Source organism: Saccostrea cucullata, unplaced genomic scaffold (assembly GCF_032062105.1).
Source record: "Saccostrea cucullata isolate Sc308-1 unplaced genomic scaffold, CSIRO_AGI_Scuc_v1 ctg9677, whole genome shotgun sequence".
Taxonomy (NCBI): domain Eukaryota; kingdom Metazoa; phylum Mollusca; class Bivalvia; order Ostreida; family Ostreidae; genus Saccostrea; species Saccostrea cuccullata.
Genome location: NW_026925326.1, coordinates 1 through 25,466, shown reverse-complemented (window position 1 = coordinate 25,466; position 25,466 = coordinate 1). Strand labels below are relative to the sequence as shown.

The 25,466-nt window shown below is 33.9% G+C and overlaps 1 protein-coding gene across 1 annotated transcript; it reads right to left on the bottom strand.

Moving 5' to 3' along the window:
• Nucleotides 1-673: 673 nt before the first annotated feature.
• Nucleotides 674-7,105, bottom strand: LOC134268613 (dicarboxylate carrier SLC25A8-like). The gene is made up of 6 exons (XM_062750874.1): nucleotides 6,996-7,105; nucleotides 3,397-3,604; nucleotides 2,874-3,069; nucleotides 2,561-2,767; nucleotides 2,179-2,461; nucleotides 674-1,094 (listed from the first exon to the last, which is right to left on the bottom strand). The coding sequence occupies exons 2-6, from the start codon at nucleotides 3,565-3,567 to the stop codon at nucleotides 932-934; spliced, it is 1,020 nt and encodes a 339-aa protein (XP_062606858.1). The 5' UTR covers nucleotides 3,568-3,604; nucleotides 6,996-7,105; the 3' UTR covers nucleotides 674-931.
• Between the last annotated feature and the right edge of the window lie 18,361 nt (nucleotides 7,106-25,466).

Genomic DNA, 25,466 nt, shown 5'->3' with positions numbered 1-25,466 from the left:
TTAACCCTTCATTTCATTTTTTACCTTTCAATATACTGTTTTACATGTACATTCATTAGGGTACTACTAGGGTGTATTGAAAAATTACATTTTTCTGTGTCATTTTAATTTACCCTTTGTATTTGGTTACAAATTTCTTGCAAAAATTTCCCTAGTGTATTTAGAGTACATTTAAGGAATCTTGAGTCAAACTAAAATAACAAAAAAATTTTCTAACAGTAGATCAAATAGAAATTGTGATTCTGCAGAATTATAATCCAGTGGGAAAAGTATTCCTCATGTAAACGGAGAAAAAGATCTATACTACAATAAATATGGCATTTCAGAGATGTGTTATCCTTGCCTATCTTTCTTGATCATTCATGCATTAAATGAAAATACCAAACTATTGTTATTTAAAGCTTAAAATATTTTAGTTTTATTTTATTTCAAATATGAAACAATACATGTCATGACAAAAAAAGAAAATATTCAATATTTATTTGTACACCGTATATAAATAACTCGTCATATACATATTAAAAATATACAAGTCAACTTGGCTAAACCATGGTATAAAAACATGAAATAAAACTATAGCATAACTACGTATAAACTATAAGGCATAACAATTCCAACAATATAGATTTATTACATTGTGATTTAAAACAGTAAAAAAAGTTTACACATACACATAAGAAAAGGTTGTTTTACAATAGCATTTTAAATATTAAAAATCTTATATCAATATGGTAACAACTTCAAACCCTGCAATATTTACTTGATTAAGTTTAACACTGTAATGAATTTCTTTTCTGAAGATGATAAATTTTATTGCACTTATCAAAATAGAACTTGACTGAATTGTTGTTACTACATTTTATCATTTAGGGTGTATTAAATCTTCATTTATATATACATGTACATGTGCAGATTTAGTTCCAGTGTGAATTTATGTATGTTTGTCTTTGAAGAGGATCTGCGTTGCTTTTTCAACGTCCCTAGAATGTGAAGTAATTTGTGCCAAAGGTGGCTGAATAAGAAGTTTTATTTGCTCATAACTCAAGAACATCAAAACATTCCATGTACCAATTCTTAGTAATGCAGGCAGAAATCTGGAAGTGAAAATAAAATTTGTGTTTCAGATTAACTGGAATGTAAATTTAAAATAATACAAGAGGCCCATGGGCCACATCGCTCACCTGAGTAACTTAAGTGATGCAGTTCTTTACCAGATTCCCCATCTTGCTATACCTATCATGCCCCACTACCCCCTTCCCTTTTATGATTTTAAAACTTTAGAATCTACACTATCCCAGGATGCTTCCATATAAGTTTCAGCTTTCCTGGCCCTGTGGTTCTTGAGAAGAAGATTTGTTCTATGTATTTCTATGTAAAACATGGATTCCCTGTTGTGGCACCGCCCTACCCCCGGGGGTCATGATTTTAACAATTTAATATCTACTTTATTAATATCTACACTACCCAAGGATGCTTCCACATAAGTTTCAGCTTTCCTGGCCCAGTGGTTCTTGAGAAGAAGATTTTTAAAGTTTTCCTGACCCAGTGGTTCTTGAGAAGAAGATTTTTTAGTGACCCCACCCATTTTTTGTCTTTTCTTGATTATCTCCCCTTGTAAGGGGACTTGGCCCTTCATTATACCCCCCGCTTGAAAAGCGGGAGGGTATATAGTAATCGTTAATTCCGTCCGTCCATCTGTTACGCTTTGGGGTACCCATCTCTTATCCGCAACTCCTCTCATACCACTGAATGAAATTTGATGAAACTTTCACAGAATCTTTATTACATATTGCCATTGTGCACCTCCTATTTTACTTTTTGATCCGACACATATTTTGGGTTTCCCGGCCACAGCAAAACATGGACTTTGCCATTTTAACTATATGGAGGCGGGGGGTATCATTTAGTGAGCTCATCGCTCACAGTACCTCTAGTTTTAACAATTTTTAACTCCCCTTCACCCAAGTATGCTTTGTACCAAGTTTGGTTAAAATTGGCCCATTGGTTGTTGAGAAGAAGTCGAAAATGTGGAAAGTTTACAGACGGATGGACGGACGGGCAGACGGACGGACGACGGACAAAATGTGATCAGAAAAGCTCACTTGAGCCTTCGGCTCAGGTGAGCTAAAAACTTGTTGATATCATACAAATTTTTGACAAGATGTTTTAATTACATACCCTTTATAAAAACCTCTAAAGCCACCTGCCTTCCATAGCTCTGTGGCACAATGAATGACATTTCTGTACCGAGATGACGAGGAGTTCATGTAGCGAGTCTTTACTACATCAACTGGGGAAGCGACAACAGTTGCGCAAAATCCCGCCGCAAACGCTGACACCAAGTGACACTGAACCCCCTCTGACATGACGTCACTACCTATCAAATGACTTTTAATGACATCGTAAGTAACAACTTCTGCTACGTTTACAATGCCGTTCCTTGACATATTTGGTAAGCAACCTAAAAAAGAAATTATGCACAAGATTACAAAATAAGAAGAAAAAGTACTAAAATGTGAGGCATTGCATTTCAAAAGAAGTGTATTTATCCTCATGTTACCACGCCAGAGTCCTTTCACCCCCTCCGTGTTATATATCTTCTTGTATGCATCAGAAGTGTTAGCATACCAAAGGTTGTTGCCACTCTGAGCCTGCATGCGAACTTTGACGGTGTCGGTTGGATGCGCAACCGCAACAGAAAGTATCCCCGTAGTGACTCCCGCCAAAATTCGGATTGAAACAGGGGTACTGTTTGGTTTATTGTCCTCTATTTGAATTTGGAAACAGAAAAAACTATTAATTCCCATAAACCCGTCCAACATATATTACCGATAAAGTTGATAAAGTTTCTGTTTTATAAAGTTTATTACTACCTGTTAATAAAAGATTTGCGTACAACTTCTTGACATCGTCATAGCAACCGAGTTTTATTGTGGAGAAACAGAGTTGTCGCTGTAAGCCCGCCATTAGTCCTCTGTATAATCCTCTTCCGCCCTCCTCGTGGAAAATTGTCAGAATCGTCCGAACAACACCAGAGTACTTGCTATGAAAGCCAACATCACCCTGTACCTACAGTAAATAATGGTTACTTGTTAGCTTTAATACAAAAATGAAACGGTTCAATTTCTTTTTAAAAAATCGTAATAACCCAATAAATAAGTTTATTTTATGGTGGTCATCGTTTTTGTATATTCAGAAGTAGCTGTAGTCAAGAGTTAAGAAAAGAATCAGGATTTGTAATTTCCTGGAAGATGTTGTGTCATTGTGTTTCAACTCAATGAAAAAAACCTCATCCGGATAGTAAATGTACAGCGAGTAGACTAAATAGAATAACAGTCTTGTAAAATGGTCACAAAGGCTCTCTAAATTATCAATTTTAAAATCTTCATGGCTAACCTGTAGTCTGACTTTGGTAGTATCAAGAGGAAATGTAACGACATCAGCTATGCAGGCCCCTGTCCCAGCACTGACCAGTTTGATCCAGAGAGGAGCATCAGTTCTAGCCACCTTGACTCCTAGTGCTGGCTCAGGGCTCAGTCCCCAGTGCCCTTGATTGGATTTTGTCATTCTTTGAATCTGTCATCAAGTTTAGTCTTCACAGGAACTGAATAAGTTAAAAGTAACGAATTTTACCAGTAAATAGACAATCATGTACCGTAAAAGATAACGAAAGATGATCGATCTAAACCAAACTGAGAACAATACAGTAAACAGGGACCCTGGACATTACGGAGGTTGGACCAGGTGCTTAAGAGTATTAAGCATCCCCTTACACCCACCGTAAACCCTATATATTGCTAAGGTATACAGAGTATTTCGTAGTAAAATCTTGAATAAAAACAAACGTCTAACAACTGGCATGAAGAAGTCAACAAAAATACGACGCAATGATAGGTTTAGTTGCAGAACTGTAGCGTTGCAGTTAGCGTTACACAACGCTACAGATCCCGTTTTCGTAAATGTGTTGCAATTTACGTCGCAAGGCTTTCCACTTTCCATCATTGGTCAATCAACTACCTTTCACTCACAAATCTAGATATATTATTTATCCAACCTGGATGTTTTACCCCCACCTCCTTATTCTTTAGAGTTGTCTATATAGACCAATAAACCCGCGTTTTGAATACTAGTATTTTGTCGCATGGTAGAAAATTCAAAACAAGAAAGTTAATTTGTCTGTAAAGACGAGCTGTAAAGAGTTGAAAGGTGGATAAAATATACAGGTTTTTAACGGGATATAAATGAAAGGTAGTTCATTGATTGGCCGATGGTGGAAAATAGAGAAAAACATTCTAACATGTGTCGTAAGTTGCACCATATTTCCATTACAGGATTTGTAGCGTTATGGTAAAATACTAGAACAAGTTGCTGTCCTTTAAAAAAAAGGACTACAATACGTGGACTATATGCATGTATTTTTAAAACCGAAATTCAGTTTTAAAAAATTATAGGTTTAGTAAATATTCATGTAGGTTCGTTCACATTTTCAACAATTATCTGCCATTTTGACTGATAGTACTTTTATAGCAAAATTGTTAAATTTTATCTCCGATTGGCCTATAGTTTTGTCATTTCAAAGAAAATCGGACTATTTTGATATATAACCCATAACGGCTGGAACTTTCCATCTCTTCTGGATTTATACGGAAGATATCTATTATTGGAAAAATAGATCAGATGGTACACGTTTAGCACACGCAGCTCTGTTGTACGCACATTTTTTTCCCGGAGCACCCCCCCTTCCCTTCCTCCACATGGAAAACCGTTGCTACGGACCTGTATCAAGCTGTATTTGGATTGCTGTAAATCAAATTATTTTGCGAGCCTTGATGCACAAAAAATGCCGGTTAAGACATGTTCTATCTTTTAAAACCTAGAAATATTCTAAGTTATTTATATTCTGCAAGTGCTTCCTACTTTTTAAAATGCATCTGCCATAGAATGAATGGCTAGTTTTTGTATAAAAGTATATGTATAAAAAGAAATTCTGATGCGCCAATGAATAAATAAATAAATACGATATGCAGATTTAAAAGCGAGATTTGCCAATGAATGGCATATTCTAATTCGAATAGGGTGAATTATTCTACGGGCAAGTTGTCTTAGGACCAAACTCTCTAGCATTCTCGCACATGCGTAGCCTGACGTTTGCCCATGGCATCCGGTATAACCTCGCTTATATATTTACTGCGTGGACCTCAGGGTCTACGCAATTAAAAACCATAAAGCTACAGTGCTGCGGCAATGATACAGGTTATATTTGTTAACAAGGACATGAACCCGACCATAGAATTTACAAAATGCCGACTTAAGTCGAGGTTGGTGAATCCCTGTAACATCAATTTATCCGTTCGTGGCCTGCCTAGGTTTAAATATTTATTGTACCCGGTATTCACGGCATGCGCTTGCGTATCAAAAAATTGCTTAGTTTGATTTCTTAATACCCAAAGGCAGAATAGATGAACAAGGAAAAAGTGCATCTCCACTATATAATGATTATAATCAGTAGTGCCCCACTCCATACGTACCCCTGATCCCGGGACCACACATTTCACAATTTTGGAATCGGCACCTTTGCACATAAAAATATTTGATTAATTCAAAAAAGCAGATTTCAAAGCATTAATTCACTTTCAGTATAATTAATCAGTTGAGCTCCCTCCCAGTACCTCTGACCCAATGGTCTTAGAATTTACAATTCTTAAAGAAGCACCTACTCATCATAGCTATATGCTTGGAATTAATGTATTTCCACTACATGTATATTATCATTAGAGCCCCGTTCCAGTGGCGTAGCATCGTTTTTGAAAGTGGGGGGGCCAGGCAGAGAAAAAATTTTTTTACTTACCTGAAAAAGTTGACAAGCAAACAAAAAAAAAAAAAAAAAAAAAAAGGTAAAAGTTGCCCGAAGTCGAAAATCCTATTTCGTGGTGGTGGTGGTGGGGGGGGGGGGGGGGGGGGGGGGTAGATAAACTTTTTTTCAGTGTCAACTACTTTTAGTACCAATTCTTATACTACATTTTCGGTACATTTCTAAAAGTGGAGGGGCCAAACAGGCTTTGAATTAACATTTCCTATAGTGTAAGTAAGGTTGGGCAAAAAAGTGGGGGGGGGGGGGCCAGGCCCCCCCTGGCCCCCCCGGATACTACGCCCCTGCGTTCTTACACCAGGACCCCTGATCCAGGAGCTATAAAATTCAAAATTTAATAATAGTAAGAGATAAAAAATAAGTATATCGTATAAAATATCTCTAGTAAAACAGAATCTAATAGGCTGAGAAGGTCATGTGCATTTTGTCGGATCTGGTATGGTTTGATCTCTTTATTGGCATGTTGGGAGGTGGTGAATTTTACAATTTGTAAATCACATGAACTTGTCGAGTGCTGAGTATAGGACAAAATTTGCAGTTCTCCATCGGCAATTGGTGACGATTGAAAAAAATTCTATATGTCTTCAAATAACATACGAACAACACAAACACAACGTTGTCAAGAGCATAAGAAATTTACGAAAAAATTTTTAAAAACACGATTTAAAAAAAAAAATCAGTAAAAAGAAAGCTTAATATATATTTTGAAGGTTTAAGCCTATTATAAAAGGAGCAGGAATGTTGTACTTCACAAATTTCAGATCAATTATTAAATGATAAATACTGGAATAATTTCACTGAAATCGAAATTTTTTTCCATCAGTTACAAATCATAGTCGACGGCGGAAGAGCTCTTCTTGTATAAAGTAAATTTAATGGTTGTAGTTATACATTTATTTATAGCGTGTACAGATGAGCGATTCGAATACGATTAAACGAAACAATTTAAAATCATAAAATAGACTTAAATTCACTTCAAAACTATCAAGATAAACAACTTGAAATATTTATAAATAAATCCAGGATAATTATTTCGAACGGAATTTTCATTTCTGTACATGACATAGTCGCGATAGAAATTGGAAAGTAGTTCGATTTTGTCAATGTAGTATAATTCAAGAATTACCTTCAGAATTTCATTTAAATCCAATGTAACAGAAAGTAATAAGGTTGTTTGCCCAATGTGTTTAATTCGTTTGAACTCCTGGTTTAAGCCAGCGCCTCATACTTACTGAAGGACTTTGGCAAGTGACGTCATATAGGGGTAATCGGTCAGACGTGCAGGTCATTTTATACCGTAAACATTACGAGTAAGGTTTGATGACTTCTAGAATTTATACGTGCTTAAAAAATAAATTTATTTATGAATGCTGCATAAATCATCAAAGATCGAACGACCCTGTTTCCAATAGAAATACATTTTAAACTAACGATATTTCAAAGCCTTTGATTGTTTATATAATCTTTTATAAATCACCAGTCATGAAAGAAAAGAGACAGTTAGAGAACGTTTACTGTTTGGGTTCAAAGTCCAACAACTTCTCACCCAATACATATATAATATATAAACAACTTTTGGTGTTTGTCTGAGGTTTCTATAAAGACATCTGCTGTGACCGTGACTCAGTGACTTTGTGTACATTTAGCTGTTATCTGTCATTAGTTTATGTTACGACTTGTTATTCTTCCTTTCTTGTACCTTGTCTCCCTCCCTTCACGAATCTTGAATGACCAATAAATTATATTCACATCGCTTGTCTACATAATATGCCCCAAATTAAGTGGACTTCAACCCTGACGGAACGGATGGCGCATGTAGGTAGGGGGCAAAGTTCATTATTATTTCCTTTAAATTATAAGTGATCGGGTATATCTATACCAGCCTGCAGGATTGTCTGTGTTAGCGATGTCAGGCATTGTATCCGACCAAACCTTAAATATCAAGCTGTGCCCAGCCCAGTTCATCAATATTCAAAGTCTTCGTAAACATTTGTGAAAAATACCTTTTAAAACAAAATATGACGCTCTGTCTTACAGTTTCTTTAGATGTCAAAATATTTAAGTCAGAATTTAGAAGAAAAATAAAAGTTTGACAAGCAAATTTAATTTTAAAAAACAAATCTAACAATTCAGTGACTTACAAAACAAGTCAAGTAAAATAAGATCTAGTGACAGGTTATTTTTGCTACAAGGGTAGGGTCATCAAATAACGACCATAGCATTTACGTAATGCTACTTTAAAACGAGGTTGTTGAAATCCCTTTAACACCAACACCAACAAAATTTATTCCAAAACAAAACCTTTGGTAGACACGTTTGTATAGATTGCTTAGGGACTAGCTGTAAATAAATTTTATAATAAATAGATAGAGCAATTATTGTTTCATCAATTAACAGTAGTTATTTCCATCCATAAGTCGTTTAGATGACTTGGGAAAACCACAGAGCAATAGTATGTTTCATATTTGGATGTTTTACTTACTATACACTAGATAAAATTGCTAACGCACCACCTAAGAGAATTAATATTTTACTTTTAAAAACCTGTATATGATGCATTTGATATATAGATATGTTATTTTAACAAAAAATAAGGCATATTAATTTCAAACCTTATAAATAATTCAGTGTTTATTGAAGTGTGACCAATTCACTGAAAAAGATAAAATCGAGTCTATTCCATTTTTGAAGAAAAAAAATTTCCATTATTTCCTTGTATTTGTGTTCCTTCCATTTGTACTTATTGAAAAATCAGAGAAAAAGTTACACCGTATACGGTGTTTGACGGTAAAAGAGCGTGCAAAATCAGACAGGATGGCGTCTGTAGGGGTTCCTTTAGATAAATCTGTAAAAACTAAATACAATAAAAAGCCTATGAATTCCACTCATGAAAAATTGTTCCAAATAGATAAATAAACATAAATATGTTAACTATAGAAAACCACGATATTAAGTTAGCAGCATACAATAAGTAGAAAATTGTTCCAAAAAACTGGGTCAACCGGAAGTGGAGTGGATTTGGTATGGACACTAAGGTATCAGATGATTACTAGAAGATATTAGAGTCAATGACTGTTTGTTATTTGATTTTTAACTTGGGGACAACTCCTGTGGCACTCTTTTTTTTTTTTTTGCTCTAATCCAAATATCATCAAATTTTGTGAAATCATGTGCCAAAATGATGTTGATTATTTGAAACAATTATGTACATTTATTTCTAAAATTAATAGTATTGTCTGTTCTCCTTAATTATCACTTCTCCTTAATTATCACCTTCTCCTTGACCCACTGTATTATATGTATATATGTTTTATATGTTTTTGTACCTCATGTACCATTTACATGGTTCTGAGTGAATAAATTGAATTGAACTCTCGCAGACCCCTTTAGTGATTAAGAAGTTCATATCTGTGCAAAAATGGTGCGCAGTGCACAGCTGGAAATTGGTTTTCGGACAAGAAGGTTATTTACGGGTTTTTTATGATGCCAAGAGATTTGTCAATCCCACTGCTTTTGAAATAATGGCATATCATATACACTAGAATCAATCCGACAAATGTTCAATTCACAAATAAAAATTAACTAGTGCTAATTGTAACGGGAACCGTTACAGATGTTCCCCAAACGCTCCACAACTTCATTTTGGTGCCTCATTCCCTCTAAGCTTCATTAAATAAACTAAACCCTATGCATCTTAAACTTAAACAACGTTTTTCCCAAAGTATACCAAGTATATAGCAAATCTTTGCATTGCATGTGCGTACACTTGCATGCATATGCGAAATGACCATATCATTGTATCTACATTATTAATTTATTTTAATATACTTAATATCAAGGCATTTAATCAAAAAGTATTCGAAAATACGCTAAATCAAGTGCGTTTGTAATTATACGTATTTCACGTGCACGCACGTGCATGCATGTGCATGATGACCATACCCTTTTGTAGGGGTCCATTAAGACTATCTATGTTCTAAATCCCATCCTGTTTGGCTGAAAACCAAGGGAATTATAGGCATTTAAAGTTTTAGCCAATCAGATTGCAGCGCACGTGCATGCGCGTGATTTCATTAAAACTATTTTTATCATATCGTAGGATATCTTAATGCATTACCATGTTTTAAATTTCAAAGTATTTCGTCAAAAAACGAATAAGATATTGAGATTTTTGTTTCAGCCAATCAGAGCGAAGCACACGTGCATGCGCGTGAGTTTATGATAATTTGACCATGTCCTCTTGTCTATAATACGAATATATTCTTATATTCTGAGTTTCAACACATTTCATCAGAAAATAGAAAAGTTACGGCTATATCAATTATATTGGTCATTTTACATGTTGCACGTGCGCGCTCTTGCAAGCACGTGCGCGCAAAATGACCTTGATTCCGCAAATCTACATAACATGTCTACTTACCCTAAAAAGATTTTACTTACATCAGATGAACAGTTTACAAGATCATTCGCGGACAAATAAGTACCCAGGAAGAAGAAAAATAACTAGTGCTAATTGTAACGGGGACCGTTACAGATGTTCCCCAAACGCTCCCCAACTCCCTTTTGGTGCCATATTCCCTGTAAGCTTCATTGAATAAGACAAACTCTATGCATCTGAGATTTTAACAACATTTACTATGAAGTGTACAAAAATCATTTAAACTTTAGCATTGCACGCGTGCACATGTGAATGCATTTGCGTCATGACCATATCATCTTGTCTACACAATCTATATTTTTAATACACTGAATATTAAAGTATTTAATCCAAAATTATTTAAAAAATACGTTCATTCAAGTGTATGTTTGATTTTACTCATTTCACGTGCACGCACGCGCATACATGAGCATGGTGACCATACTTTCTTGTAGAAGTCCATTACATCTATCTATGTTCTAAATCCCACCCCGTTTGATTGAAAACCAAGGAAGTTATAGCTGTTCAAAGTTTCAGCCAATCAGATTGCAGCGCACGCACATGCACGTGTATGCATGTGCATGGTGACCATGTCTTCTTGTAGAAGTCCATTACATGTATATATGTTCCAAATCCCATCCTGTTTGGTTGAAAACCAAGGGAGTTACAGCTATTTAAAGCATAAGCCAATCAGATTGCAGCGCACGTGCATGCACGCGTTTTCATGATAATTGCTATATATCGTAATGTAGGATATCCTAATACATGCCTATATTTCAAATTTCAAAGGATTTCGTCAAAAAACATGAAAGATATTGAGACTTTAGTTTCAGCCAATCAGAGCGAAGCGCACGTGCATGCGCGTGAGATCTTGCTTTTTTGACCATGTCATCTTGTCTATGCTTCTAATATATACTTCTAATATGAGTTTTAAAGCATATCATCAATAATTTAAATAGCTATGTCTGTATCAATTATATTGGACATTTCTCGTGTTGCACGTGCGAGCTCTTGCAAGCACACGTGCATGCACATGCTTTCATGATATTTCTTTTATTACGGGCTGTAGATCTCCCTAATGTATGACTATGTTAAAAATTTCAAATGATTTTATCAAAAAACAAGAAAGATATTGAGACTTTAGTTTCAGCCAATCAGAGCGAAGCGCACGTGCTTGCACGTGCGATCTTGCTAAATTGACCATGTCATCTTGTGCATACTACTCATATATCCTTACATTATGAGTTTCAAAACATTTCGTCTAAAAATAGAAAAGTTACGGTTATATCCATCATATATTGGTCATTTCAAGTTTTGCACGTGCGCGCTCTTGCAAGCACGTGCGCGCAAAATGACCTTGATTCCGCAAATCTACATAACATGCCTACTTACCCTAAAAAGGTTTCCCCTTAATCGGATGTGTACTTTACAAGATCATTCGCGGACAAAATTTTCCCGAGAAGAAAAATAATAATAACTAGATGAGATCTCGTTGCAAGCAACGAGTAGGTCTTCCGTTGAATTTCTCGATAAGATGAGATGTGATTTTGACTGAGATATTCGTTAAAAGAGAATGACATTAAGTTTTCCTTCATTAAATTTAAAGTTTCTGATTTTTATCACGATTTTCCGAATATCTTTTGTTCAATATGGCTTATAAAAATACTCCCCCTTTTCGAGACGTAAAGCATAAAAAATATAGTATTTTGGCCCCTTGCGACCCCTTATTACGTAAGATATATGACCAAATTTTATAATATATTGTTGCAGATCGTGAAGATGAATATCTATGCTTCTGTAATGTATTACAACATATTGATCATTAAAGAGGTACAGATGCAAGACATTTGGCCCCTCTGAGCCCCTAATTTAAGGAGTCAGCCCCTTTTTCTTGATATCAAATGAAAGGTCTTGTGATTTTGAAGATTTGTTGTATCACAAAATATTGATCATTAGAGAGTTATACATAAAAGAATTCTCGTCCCTCTGAGCCCCTAATTTGAGGGATCAGCCCCTTTTTCTTGATATCAAATGAAAGGTCTTGTGATTTTGAAGATTTTTTGTTCAACACTTATTCAGAGATTTCTATTCGTTGTTGAGATATGCTAAATGGAAATATTTAGGGGCCACCCCTAAAAGTCCTTAATAGGTCCGTTTTTCAAATATTCAAAGTATGCATATTGTTAAGAACATTATTCTGACCATCTTTTGTTCAATATTGCTTATCAAAATATTCCCTCTTTTTGAGATATAAAGCGTCAAAGATTTGACATTCTGGCCCCTTGTGACCCCTAATTACGTATGATATGATCCAAATTTTACAATATAATGTTGCAAATCGTTAAGATGAATACCTTTGCTTCAGTAATGTATGAAGGAAAACTGATCATTATAGAGTTATAGATGAAAGACTTTTGGCCCCTCTGAGCCCCTAATTTGAGGGGTCAGCCCCATTTTCTTGATATCAAATGAAAGGTCTTGTGATTTTGAAGATATTTTGTTCAACACTTATTTAGAGATTTATTTTCATTGTGGAGATATGCTGAATGGGAATATTAAGGGGCCATCGCTCAAGGTCCTTAATGGGGCCGTTTTAAAAAAATTCAAAGTATATTTATTGTTTAGAACTTTATTCCGACCAACTTTTGTTCAATATTGCTTATCAAAATATTCCCCCTTTTTGAGATATAAAGCGTCAAAGATTTGACAATCTGGCCCCTTATGACCCCTTAGTACGCAACATATGTTCCAAAATTTATCATATATTGTTGCAAATCGTTAAGATGAATACCTTTAATTCTGTAATGTATCACAAAATATTGATCATCAAAGAGTTAAAGATATTAGACTTTTGGCTCCTCTGAGCCCCTAATTTGAGGGATCAGCCCCTTTTTCTTGATATGAAATGAAAAGTCTTGTAATTTCAAAGATTTTTTGTTCAACACCTATTCAGAGATTTCTTTTCGTTTTGGAGATACGCTGAATGGAAATATTTAGGGGCCACCCCTACAAGTCCTTAATGGGGCCATTTTACAAAAATTCAAAGTATGCATATTTTTTAGAATATTATTCTGACCATCTTTCGTTCAATATTGCTTATCAAAATATTCCCCCTTTTCATGATATGAAGTGTCAAAGTTTCAGTATTCCGGCCCCTTATGGCCCCTAACTACGTAACATATGATCATAATTTTACAATATATTGTTGCAGGTTGTTAAGATAAACACTTTTGCTTCAGTAATTTTTAACAAAAAGTTGATAGTGAAAGAGTTATACATGAAAGTCTTTTGGCCGCTCTAGGTCCCTTATTTGAGGGGTCAGCCCTTTTTTCTTCATTTCAAATGAAAGATCGTAAATTTCTTAACAACTTTTTTTCTGTATGTTTTAGCAAAATGTTTATAGATAAAAAGATATAATCGAAAAGTTGTCAAATTGCGTGAGATATTTTTGAGCTATTTTTTAAACTCAGGCGAGCGTTGGTGCCTCTGGCGCTGCAAAGCTCTAGGCTCAAAATGGCACTTCTACAATCCTTTCTTTATCTACACTGAAAATCTCAACTCCATATCTCAAGTCGTTTAGGAGGAGTTACCAGGACAAGCAGACCCACTGAAAATCAGAAAATCGTACATATCTCATGACCGGAAGTGACGTTCTCAATACAAAAAATTTCCAATAAGGTTCAGATCGATATCTATTAGATCTGAAAGTTTCGTGAAAATCCATTGAGCCGTTTGCGAGAACTCGCGTGCACAAAATCGGTAAGAATAATAATAAAAATAATAATAATAGGGAAAAAGAAACAGAACGAAAACAATAAGGTCTTCCGTTGGAAACGGAAGACCTTAACTAGAAACGACTCGTTGCGAGCAACGAGAGGTCTTCCGTCCAATTCCGAAGAAAAAACGTAACGTCGACTGAATAAATAAATAAAAATTGTAGACAAGGGGGATTGAACCCAAGTCGCCAGCATGAAAATCCAACGCGCTAAATACTACGTTATTGGAACCTCCTCTCTAAATCTAATTGTATATACATGTGCAACAGCGCTTCTGTCTTAGAATAATGAAAAGCGGGTCACTATTCACAATGTCGTGCCAAACGGCACAAGTTAATCTTCGCGCCTTTTCTTTGGAATGTTCTATAAAATAGTTGTGTTAACTTCAATGAAAAAAAAAAAACGTTCTTATAGCCTAAAATTTGAGGTTTAGAATGTATATTTAACAAATTTCACAAAATCCAGATTGTATATAAGCAAGTTACACAAAATCAGTGAAACGCCTATGAATTTTTAACTTTTTTTAATTTCCTGCTTATCCCCAAAGTGAACTATCGCGATTAGTTAAGCTTTTATGAAAAAGTTGAAATGTTTCGACGAAAAACATGACTCGCCCAATGACTGTCAAGGAATCGATACCATTTATGCTCAATAACTTGAATCAGATCTTTGAGACAAGAATGCTAATATAAACTCCATTCACCGATCTTTAAAAAAATGTTTTTCTTATTTTTGTCTTTTCTATTAGTTTAATATGACAAAAATGTGCATGGTAAAAACAGTCGCTGAGTTTTATAATTACAATTCATCGATATTCTTAGTTGAGAAAGTATTACTTATAAATATGATTTAAGATCTGTTTTTCCGTGGTGCACAAAAGATATTAGGTATCGAATTTCATCTGCACACTTAGTCTTTTCTTTTTTTATTTTGAAAACCAGCCAAAACCAATTAGAGAAGACGTTAGCTTGACACAGAACTGCAACGTAACTACGACGTGACAATCCAAGTATTCCTTTACATTTCATTTGTCCTGTTGTTACTTTCATTCAAGCAAACGCTCGGCTGCCTCCGAAAACCCCTATTGCGAAATGTCGACGTTGACTGAGACAGCCGCCATTTTGGACCCGCTTCAGATTTTTGAATGCTAATATCTAGAGTTTAGATTTATCAACATTCAAACAAATTATATAATAAGCATTATAGGGAGGGTTTCTATTAATATACCAAAAATAAATGAGAAATATTGAAAAACAAAAAAGTTAGAAAATACAATTTTTTTAAATTCGCATGCCGTAACGACCGGAAGAACTGACGACGCACAAAAAGGTGATTCTGCAAACCACAAAGTCACGAACTATCGTCTCCAATAAGTCTCCAGGTCATATCTTTAGCCATTTACGATAAAAAGGGGCGACAAAATTGCATTTTAAAATCAGGAAATTGCCCATAACTTGGCACCAGAAGCGAATTTCCAAATTTCCTTAAAAATGTATCAAGTTCATCTTATTGCGCATAATTCCTGAAAATTTCATAAGAATCCGCCGAACAGTTGCTGAGAAATCGCGTGCACAAAATTTTGGGAAAAAAAATAAGAATAATAATAATAACTAGATATGAAACTCGTTGCGAGCAACGAGAGGTCTTCCGTCCGATTCCGGAAAAAACGTAAATCGAGCTGATAAAGTAAACAAAAAATGCAAACAAGGGGGGTTGAGTCGCCAGCATGAAAATCCAACGCGGTAAATATTACGCTTTACGAACCTCTGCTCTAAATCTTCTTGTATATACCTTTGTATAACAGTGCAATTGTCTTAGAATTATGAAAGGCGAGTCACTATTCATATTTTCACACCAAACGCCACGAATTAATCTTAGCGCCTTTTCTTTGTAATGTTCTATTTAATAGATGTGATAGCTTCAATGAAATAAAAAAAATGTTATTTTAGCCTAAAATCCGAGGATTAGAAGGTATATTTAACACACATTTAATTTTATAAATTCCATATCGTATATAAGCAAGAAAGACTCAAGCCGTGAAACGGCTATGGATTTTTAACCTTTTTTAAATTTCCTGTTTATCCCCAAGTGAACTCTCCCGATTAGTTAAACTTTCATGAAAAGGTTGTACTGTTTCGCCGAAAAACATGGCTCGCATTTCGACGGTCAGGGAATTGGATATCATTTGTGCTCAATACCTTGAATCAGATCTTTGAGACAATAAATTTAATATAAACCTCATTAAGCGATCTTTTAAAAAATAGCGATCTTTTTGTCTTTTCAATTAGTTTAATATATGCTTACTGTATTCATTGATATTTTTTCTTCAAAAACTATTACTTATAACTTTGATTTAAGATCTGTTTTTCCGTGATGCAAATCAGAAGATATTAGTTACCAAATTTCATTTGCACATTTAGTCTTTTCTTTTTTTCTTCTTTGAGAACCAGCAAAAACCAATTATAGAAGACGTTTAAGAAGAACTTAGTTTGACACATAATTGCAACGTAACTACGACGTGACAATCCAAGTATTCCTTTTCTTTTCATTTGTCCTTATATACTTTCGTTCAAGCAAACGCTCGGCTGCCTCCGTAAACCCCTATTGCGAAATGTCGGCGTTGACAGAGACAGCCGCCATATTGGACCCGCTTCAGATTTTTGAATGCTAATATCTAGAGTTTGGATTTATCAATTTACAAACAAATCATATAGTAAGCATTATAAGAAGGGTTACTGTTAGCATTCCAAAAATAAATGGAAAATGTTGGAAAACAAAAAAGTTAGAAAAAACGATTTTTTTTAATTCGCATCTGGTAACGACCGGAAGTACTGACGGCGAACGAAAAGGTGATTCTGCAAACCAGAAAGTCATGAACTATCGTCTCCAATAAGTCTCCAATTCATATCCTTAGCCATTTTCGATAAAAAGGGGCGACAAAATCGCATTTTAAAATCAGGAAATCGTCCATAACTTGGCACCAGAATAGAATTTTCCAAATTTCTCTTCGGATGTAACAACTTCATATAATGACGCATATTTTGTGAAAGTTTCATTGAAAACCGCTGAATAGTTCTCGAGAAATCTTCTGCACAAAATTTTGTCAAAAAAAAGAATAATAATAATAATAATAAGAATAATAACTAGATATGAAACTCGTTGCGAGCAACGAGAGGTCTTCCGTTCGATTCTGGAAAGAAAACGTAAAATCGAGCTAAAAAAATGTAAAAAAAAAAAAAAAAAAAAAAAAAAAAAGAGATTTGCACACAAAGGGGATTGAACCCAAGTCGCCAGCAGGAAATTCCAAAGCACTAAATATTACGCTATCAGGACCTCTACTCTAAATTTACTTGAATATATTAAGGAAACAGTGCTTCTCTCTTAAAATTATGAAAGGCGGGTCACTATTCAAAATTTAGCGCCAAACTCCACGAGTTAATCTTGCGCCTTTTCTTTGGAATTTTCTATTAAATAGGTGTGATAGCTTCAATGAAATTAAAAAAAGAACGTTCTTATAGCATAAGATTCGAGATTTAGAAAGTATATTTAAAACATTTTACAAATTCCATATTGTATATATGCATGTAACACTTAAGCGGTAAAACGGTTATGATTTTTTTTCAATTTCCTGTTTATCCCCAAAGTGAACTATCCCGATTAGTTGATCGAAAAAGGTTGAAAAGTTTCGCTGAAAAACATGGCTCGCCCTACGACGGTCAAGGAATCAGATATCATTTATGCTCAATAACTTGAATCAGGTCTTTGAGACAAGAATGCTCAAATAAACTCCATGAAGCGATCTTTAAAAAAAATTCGTTTTCCTATATTTGTATTATTTATTAGTTTATTATGACACAAATGTGTATAGGAAAAACAATGGTTAAGATATATACTGACACTATTAATTGATATTCATTTTTGAGAAAGTATTACGTATAAGTATGATTTAAGATCTGTTTTTCCGTGATGCACAAAAAATATTAGGTATCGAATTTCATTTGCACATTTAGTCTTTTCTTTTTCTACTTTGAAAGCCAGCCAAAACTAATTATAGAAGACGTTAGCTTGACACAGAACTGCAACGAAACTACGACGTGACAGTCCAAGTACTCCTTTATATTTCATTTATTCTTATGTTACTTTCGTTCAAGCAAACGCTCGGCTGCCTCCGTAGACCCCTTTTGCGAAATGTCGGCGTTGACTGAGACAGCCGCCATTTTGGACCCGCTTCAGATTTTTGAATGCTTATATCTAGAGTTTAAATTTATCAACATCCAAACAAATTATATAGTAAGCATTACGAGGAGGATTTCTATTAACATACCAAAAATAAATGAAAAATATTGAAAAACAAAAAAGTTAGAAAATACGATTATTTTTAATTTGCATCTCGTAACGACCGGAAGTACTGACGACGCACAAAAAGGTGATTCTGCAAACCAGAAAGTCATGATCTATCATCTCCAATAAGTCTCCATATCATATACCTAGCCATTTTCGAAAAAAAGGGGCGACAAAATCGCATCTTAAAATCAGAAAATTGTCCATAAATTGGCACCAGAAGAGAATTTTCCAAATTTCTCTTCGGATGTAACAAATTCATATAATGACACATATTTGGTGAAAGTTTCATGATAAACCGCTGAATAGTTTTCGAGAAATCGCCTGCACAAAATTTTGTCAAAAAAAAGAATAATAATAATAATAAGAATAATAATAAGAAACAATAGAATCACTATAAGGTCTTCCGTGAAGACGGAAGACCTTAACTAGATGCGTTCTTGTTGCTGGTGCAACAAGCAGGTCTTCCGACCGATTTTCGTTAGAATTCTATGCTGCGTCATGTCATAAAATTTCAGAATGTATTTTTTTTCGTTTACGTTCATTTACAGCAGCCTCTTAACATATCTCATGATTATAACATGTATTCCTCAAAATATCTCAAAAATAGCTTTTAAAAATCGGCAAAATCTTCCATACATGTTAAAAAAGAGAGAAAAGTTATTTGCAACTGAAAAAAGACAGAAACAAAGAAAAAAAAATTTCAACGCCCACAGCGGGATTCGAACCCCCGACAGTGGGACAAAAGTTGGTATGGTCATATCTTTTCAATATATGCACGCATCAAGATACTAAACACATATTTAGAATTCTCATAGGACACACTATAAGCCATGTAAATACTAGAGAAAGATATTGAAAAACAAAAAAGTTGAGAAATGTGACTTTTTGAATTCACTTCCGTTTACGACCGGAAGTGCTGACGACGAAGAATAAAGGTCGTTCCCCATAATGGAATTCGATGTTCTATCACCTCAGTGAGTTTCACTTTCATATCTTTAGCTGTTCTCGAGAAAACTGCTGGACAAAATGCCTTTTAAAAAAAACAAAAATGCAAAAAAATCGCGAACGGAAGAGAATTTTGAAAAAATGAAAAAACGTCTGGAGATATTCTTATGTTGCATCTTCCCTGAGAAAATCATTGAAATCTGTCCACGCATAGCTGAGATATCGGCTGTACTATGAAAAAAGAATAATAATAATAAAAAACAGAAGGAAAACAATAAGGTCTTCCGAAGGAAGTCGGAAGACCTTAATAAGAAACAGTAGAATAACTATAAGGTCTTCCGTGAAGACGGAAGACCTTAATAATAATAATAATAATAAGAAACAGAGTAAAAACAATATGTTCCCCAACTTCGTTTGGGGAACATAATAATAAGAAACAGAGTAAAAACAATATGTTCCCCAACTTCGTTTGGGGAACATAACAAGTGGTGCGTTAGCAATTTTGTCTAGTGTAGACGGTTAGGACTAGGTACAACAAGAAGGATATGGAGATAACGAACAGTATTCAATCTCAACGTCCATAAAACAATACAAAGTAAGAGCAGAGCAAACACGGACCTCCGAAACATCAGAGGTGGGATCAGGTGCCTTCAAATAGGTATTACTGACAGTTAAGATGATGTTACAGTGATTTAACAACCCCATTCAAGATCAGCATTACGTAAATTCCATGATCGTTATAAGAGCTTTTTCAACAAATTTAACATCAAAAGGTCGTTTTGTGGCAGACATTTTTATACCAAATTTACCTATTTTCAAAACAATTTTATTTATATTAATAATTCTTTACACAACCGTAAACTATACTTAACACCGAAAACAATCATTTGCGATTGCAAAACATAGATTATCTGATAAATACAGTTTCACGATTTGTAAACTATAGTTTACAAACCGTTAACTATAGTTAACGATCTGATAAATATAGTTTCACAATTTGTGAAACTATGATTAACAACTCTTAACTATAGTTTACGATTGTAAACTATAGTTTACAAACGTGAATCTATGTTTATCAACAAAATCTATTGTTAACGCTTTATTAAAGACAGATAAACTTAAATTAACATTCGTAAACTATAGTTAACAACCGTTAAATATAGTTTTACAGATGAAAACTATACTTAACGAATCGTTAACTATAGTTAACAGTCGATAAACCTAGTTTATCAATTGTGAAACTATGATTATCTCATTTTTGTGAATTTGGCGTGCCATATATAGTTTTCATCTGTAAAACTATATTTAACGGTTGTAAACTATAGTCTACGAATGCTAATCTACGTTTATCTGTCTGTAATAATACGTTAACAATAGATTTTGTTGATAAACATAGATTCACGTCTGTAAACTATAATTTACAGTCCCTAAACTATAGTTTACTACCGATAAACCTAGTTTATCGACTGTGAAACTATGTTTAGCTCATTTTTATGAATTTGGCGTGCCGTACGTAGAGGTTTTATATTCTTTCTTTAAAGATCGGTCACTATTTGTTTTCTTCCCCTCTTTCATTAGCAAGCTAAATGCCAATGATATGCATATGATAAAGTGCTGATCTTGAGGTTCTTGAAGCTTTTAGCTGGCGTGTTTCATTCCAATTGTTTGTTCTTTTTTTATATCAAAATTTACTATACGGAATATTCCTTCTTTCTGATCAATTTGCCCATTGTGTGGGTGTGACCCGACAACAGGTGATGCTTATACCTCTAAGGTCGTACCTCTGGAATTTCCTTGGGTCTGTGTTTTATGCCCTATTTACAGATTTGTATTGTTTGAAGATCACTATTCATTACCTTCTTTTTTCATTTAAATAAATTGTCATACCTATTTAAGCTGAATTCGAAAAACTTCAACAAAAACCCGTACAAAGATACATCTATAGTGGAATCTTGCAAACAATTCTATCAAGCCTTTCGTCCTTCATTTCAGCAGTTCCATTTGAGAATTGTTGTTATGAAATATGGATCCTAAAAACTCAAGAATTCTCTATTTTCCAACAAACATAAACATAAAAATTTGTGTCTTTGCGAGCCTTTATACACAGACGAAATATTATTGATTCTCCTAAATGTAGTTGTGGTCAGAATGTGGATGTTTATCATTTCTTCTTTGTTTCTAAAAGATATATAAGAACAATAAATAATCTTTTTGACAAACTGTTTAGACTGGATGAAACGATTCTAATAGACACACATCTGTTGGTATGGGATACCGATATACTTTATCTTATGATGTGAACTCTTTTATATTTTTAGCAGTTCATAAATTTATTAATGAATCTGGAAAATTCAATTAACATTTCAATTTATTTATGTTACTTGTCAATATCATTTACTTTACTATGTTATGTACTAACTGTATCAACTTTACCAACACCAGGAGAAGAACTCACAAGTAAGTTGTAAGAACTTGTTTTTGATCCTTTTGTGTTAGACAATAAAATATGTTTAAATCAAATCAGACTTTATACACGCAACAATTTAATCGCAAAACAATAAAGAAAAGAAACTTTGATATAAAAAAACCCAACAGATTCTTCAATAGAAATGGAACTTGCAAATACAAAATATTTTAAAAAAAAAATTCCTTCTACGCACAAATAGTCAGAAATTTATCTAAAGATTACCAAGAAACATACGGAGATAACGAACAGTACACTATTCAAGAACAAAAGTCCATAAAACAATACAAAACAGGAGCAGATCAAACACGTACCTCCAAAACATCAGAGATGGGATCAGGTGCCATGGAGGAGTGAGCATCCCTTGCTGACTGGTCACAACTGCCGTGTGCTCCATGTCATGATCGGGAAATAATGGAAATATCCATTGTCAATTCAGTTTATAAAAACTAGTAATGGACTAACAATTCGTATGGAAAACGTCAGTCAGCATTTGACTCAATGATAAATTGCATTTGCTGACAAGGTCATTGTATCGACCATAGAACTTACGAAATGACGACTTTAAACGAGACTGCTGATATTTTTGTTTCATTAACTTCTTTGTCAATAGCTTACCTCGTTTTAGAAATTGTACATACGTAGAGCATGCTCTTGCGTATCGAATCAACTGAGATATACATGTATAAACTCTGTTTGCAGGTGATGAAGGTATATTGCTGCATAAGTAAGGGAAGTTGACGATAGAAAAGTTAAAGTCATCACGTTTATCATAGAGCTTGGTTGTTATATTATCATTAACGTCTTTTTCAAGTAAAATATCCAAATATGAAAACGGATGTGTCAGACTCTGTACATAGTATCCTTTATGTCAATCTCACCTGGATATATTATATCGACATAAGAATAGAAATTACCATTGTTAATTGACAATACGTCGTTGATATATATCTAAATGTCGAGTCGAAGTCCACAGCAAGTGTTTTCTTCTTTTCAAGTGTAAGATTTCCCGGACAAATTCTGCTTTATATGAATACAAAAAATAAGTTCATTTTAAAATTCTATGGTTGTTTAGTTGATTTCCTTTACCTATTGTTTGATCGTATTTTTGCTGGATTGTTTCATTCAAATTGTTAAACAATTGTTTTTTTTTTTAATTTTATTTTATTTTTTACGTACGATACTACTTTTTGGTTTACTCCATTTGCCAGCATCAACTGTGAGACATAAAAGAATTGAATATAGAGGTGATAAGGGTATATTGCTACATAGAAAAAATGATGTCATCACGTCTTTTATTTAAAAGTTTTGTTGTCAGGTAACCATCAAAGCCTTTTTCAAGAAAAATGTCCAAAAATATGGAACAGATGCTTCAGACTGTTTGGTATCTTTTATTTTAAGTTTCCCTGGATATGTGGAAACAACATATGTATTGTAGTATCTATTGTTATCTTCTCATGTGTAAATTTTTTTTGAATAAAATCAAACAATTTCTAAAACTGTTTAATTACTGACAAACAAGTTGATGAAACAAAGATATCAACAGTTTCGTTTTAAATCAGCATTAATGTCAGCATTTCGCAAGTTCAATGGTCTGTACAATGCAGCACCTTGTCAGCAATTAAAGATAGTCATTAAGTCAAATGCTGACTGACATTTCTCATAATTGTCAGGACATGACTGCCTATGGATTTCTTCTTTGCTCGATCATAACAAGGAGCAGAAGGCACGTGTGGTGGTTGAGAGGGATTGTTTACTACTCCATAGCACCTAATCCCAGACCTAGTGTTTTTAGAGGTCCTTGTTCTCCTTGTCCAAAAGAATTGTTTCAAAAGAATTTTCAGTTTGGTTTCTGTTCGATATCTTCATAATTTATTTTAAAAAATGGAGCATGCAAGGAGTGGAAACAATAAAGTGTCCCAGACATCTCGTGCTCAAATAGGACTATTGTTACGACCAAATATCAGTTATATTAGATTCTTATTTTTACGATGGGCATATCATCATGTAAATGTTATTTTCAGACCTTGTCAAGAATATTGTTTATTTTAAATATGCGCAAAAGAAACGTTTTGCAATTCACTAATATTATGAAAACTAAAAGAGAGAGAGAGTGAAACAGCAGAATTTTTTGGATCTCTAAAAAATCCTGGACGCGGCACCAGTTGATGAAATGTTCTCTCTGGGAGCCATGTCATTTTTGATCATGAAAATTTGAAGACCTGTAGATTATATTTTGTATATCTTGACTTTTGTTAAAATGATTCTAAGGTCTGACTGAGTCTTATTTATTATTGATAACAATGTCAGATTTTAAACATTAAATTATAATTTTTAGTCTTCATCTTGGATACATGAAATAATCTGCTACTTTCCATGTTTTTTATTTGATTTATATATATCTTAATTCTTGCATCTTTTTTTCTAATGATTTCAGTATATCTATGAATGCTTTGTTTCCATTGTACCATTTATTCGCGTGTTGAATCTCTTCAATGCATACTCTAAGTTGATACCATGCATGGGATACATTCTAAGAATTGGTGATTACAACCAAGGAAGGGGGTGTTTCCCTGTTATCAAATAATCAATGATTTCATGAACTGTAGATTTTTTTTTGTTTCAATTAATAGGTAGAATGTGCTTCTAAAACAATATAAATTATTAACAGAGGGGTATACTTAATCTTTATTTCCCCAGATTTCAATAATAGTTCCAAAAGCTACAGGGTTTACAGCCTTATATATTAATCCCCTTGCAGATCATAAAATGTTTATCAATAAGAATTATAAATGTGTAATTGATGAGATTTATGTCTTTTGGAAAAGAAATCAATATTTTTTTCCAAAAGCAAAGTATAACTCATTTAAAGCTTTTCATTTATTCATTATTTCTGTGTTAAATGTCAGTATTTTACCAAGGAAATATCGACATTCCATATGTCTTATCGATTTTTTTTTTTTTTTTTTTTTTGCCTTCAAATTAATTTACAGGATTATCAACTATGATGGATTTTTAAAAAATATTCAGTTCAATGAGTTTGAAAGAAGTATTTCAATTTTCCTAAATCCTTAGTATAAAGAAGTTGTTTTATGGCGAACCAGAAACCCCCAAGAGAATACAGATTCCACGAGTTGTAATTTGCTCTCATTTGTTGTGACGACAATGCCTTAAAGACCAAACACTGAAATATATGGCTATTATAATATGCTAAACAAGCAAAATTTAGTATTTTTACAAAGTAGATGGGGAAAAATGAAATTTTAAGAGCAAAAATGGTAATCTGATAACTAGGCAACATGTTTTAAACAATGAAAAGAATTCTTCAAGCATCGATCACTTATCACACAACTCTTTCCAACATGTTTTGATTTGAGATCCATGCTCTTTAAATTTTTTCAACAATATCAATACAGCAAAAAATAATTCAAGCAATAGTTGATATTTCGAGCGCTGTGTATTTAAATCCCATATTTTCAAAACAGACTTTAATGTTTTTTTCTCTCCCTCGGACATGTCATGGATTGTGATCATCGACTGACGTCGTTATAGATAGGACATCTTAGTTACGATCGTCACTGTTTGTGTTGGTACAATACCGGGGCCCTCCAACTCTCCCTAGTGGCTATTGGGACAGTGGAAAATTAAACA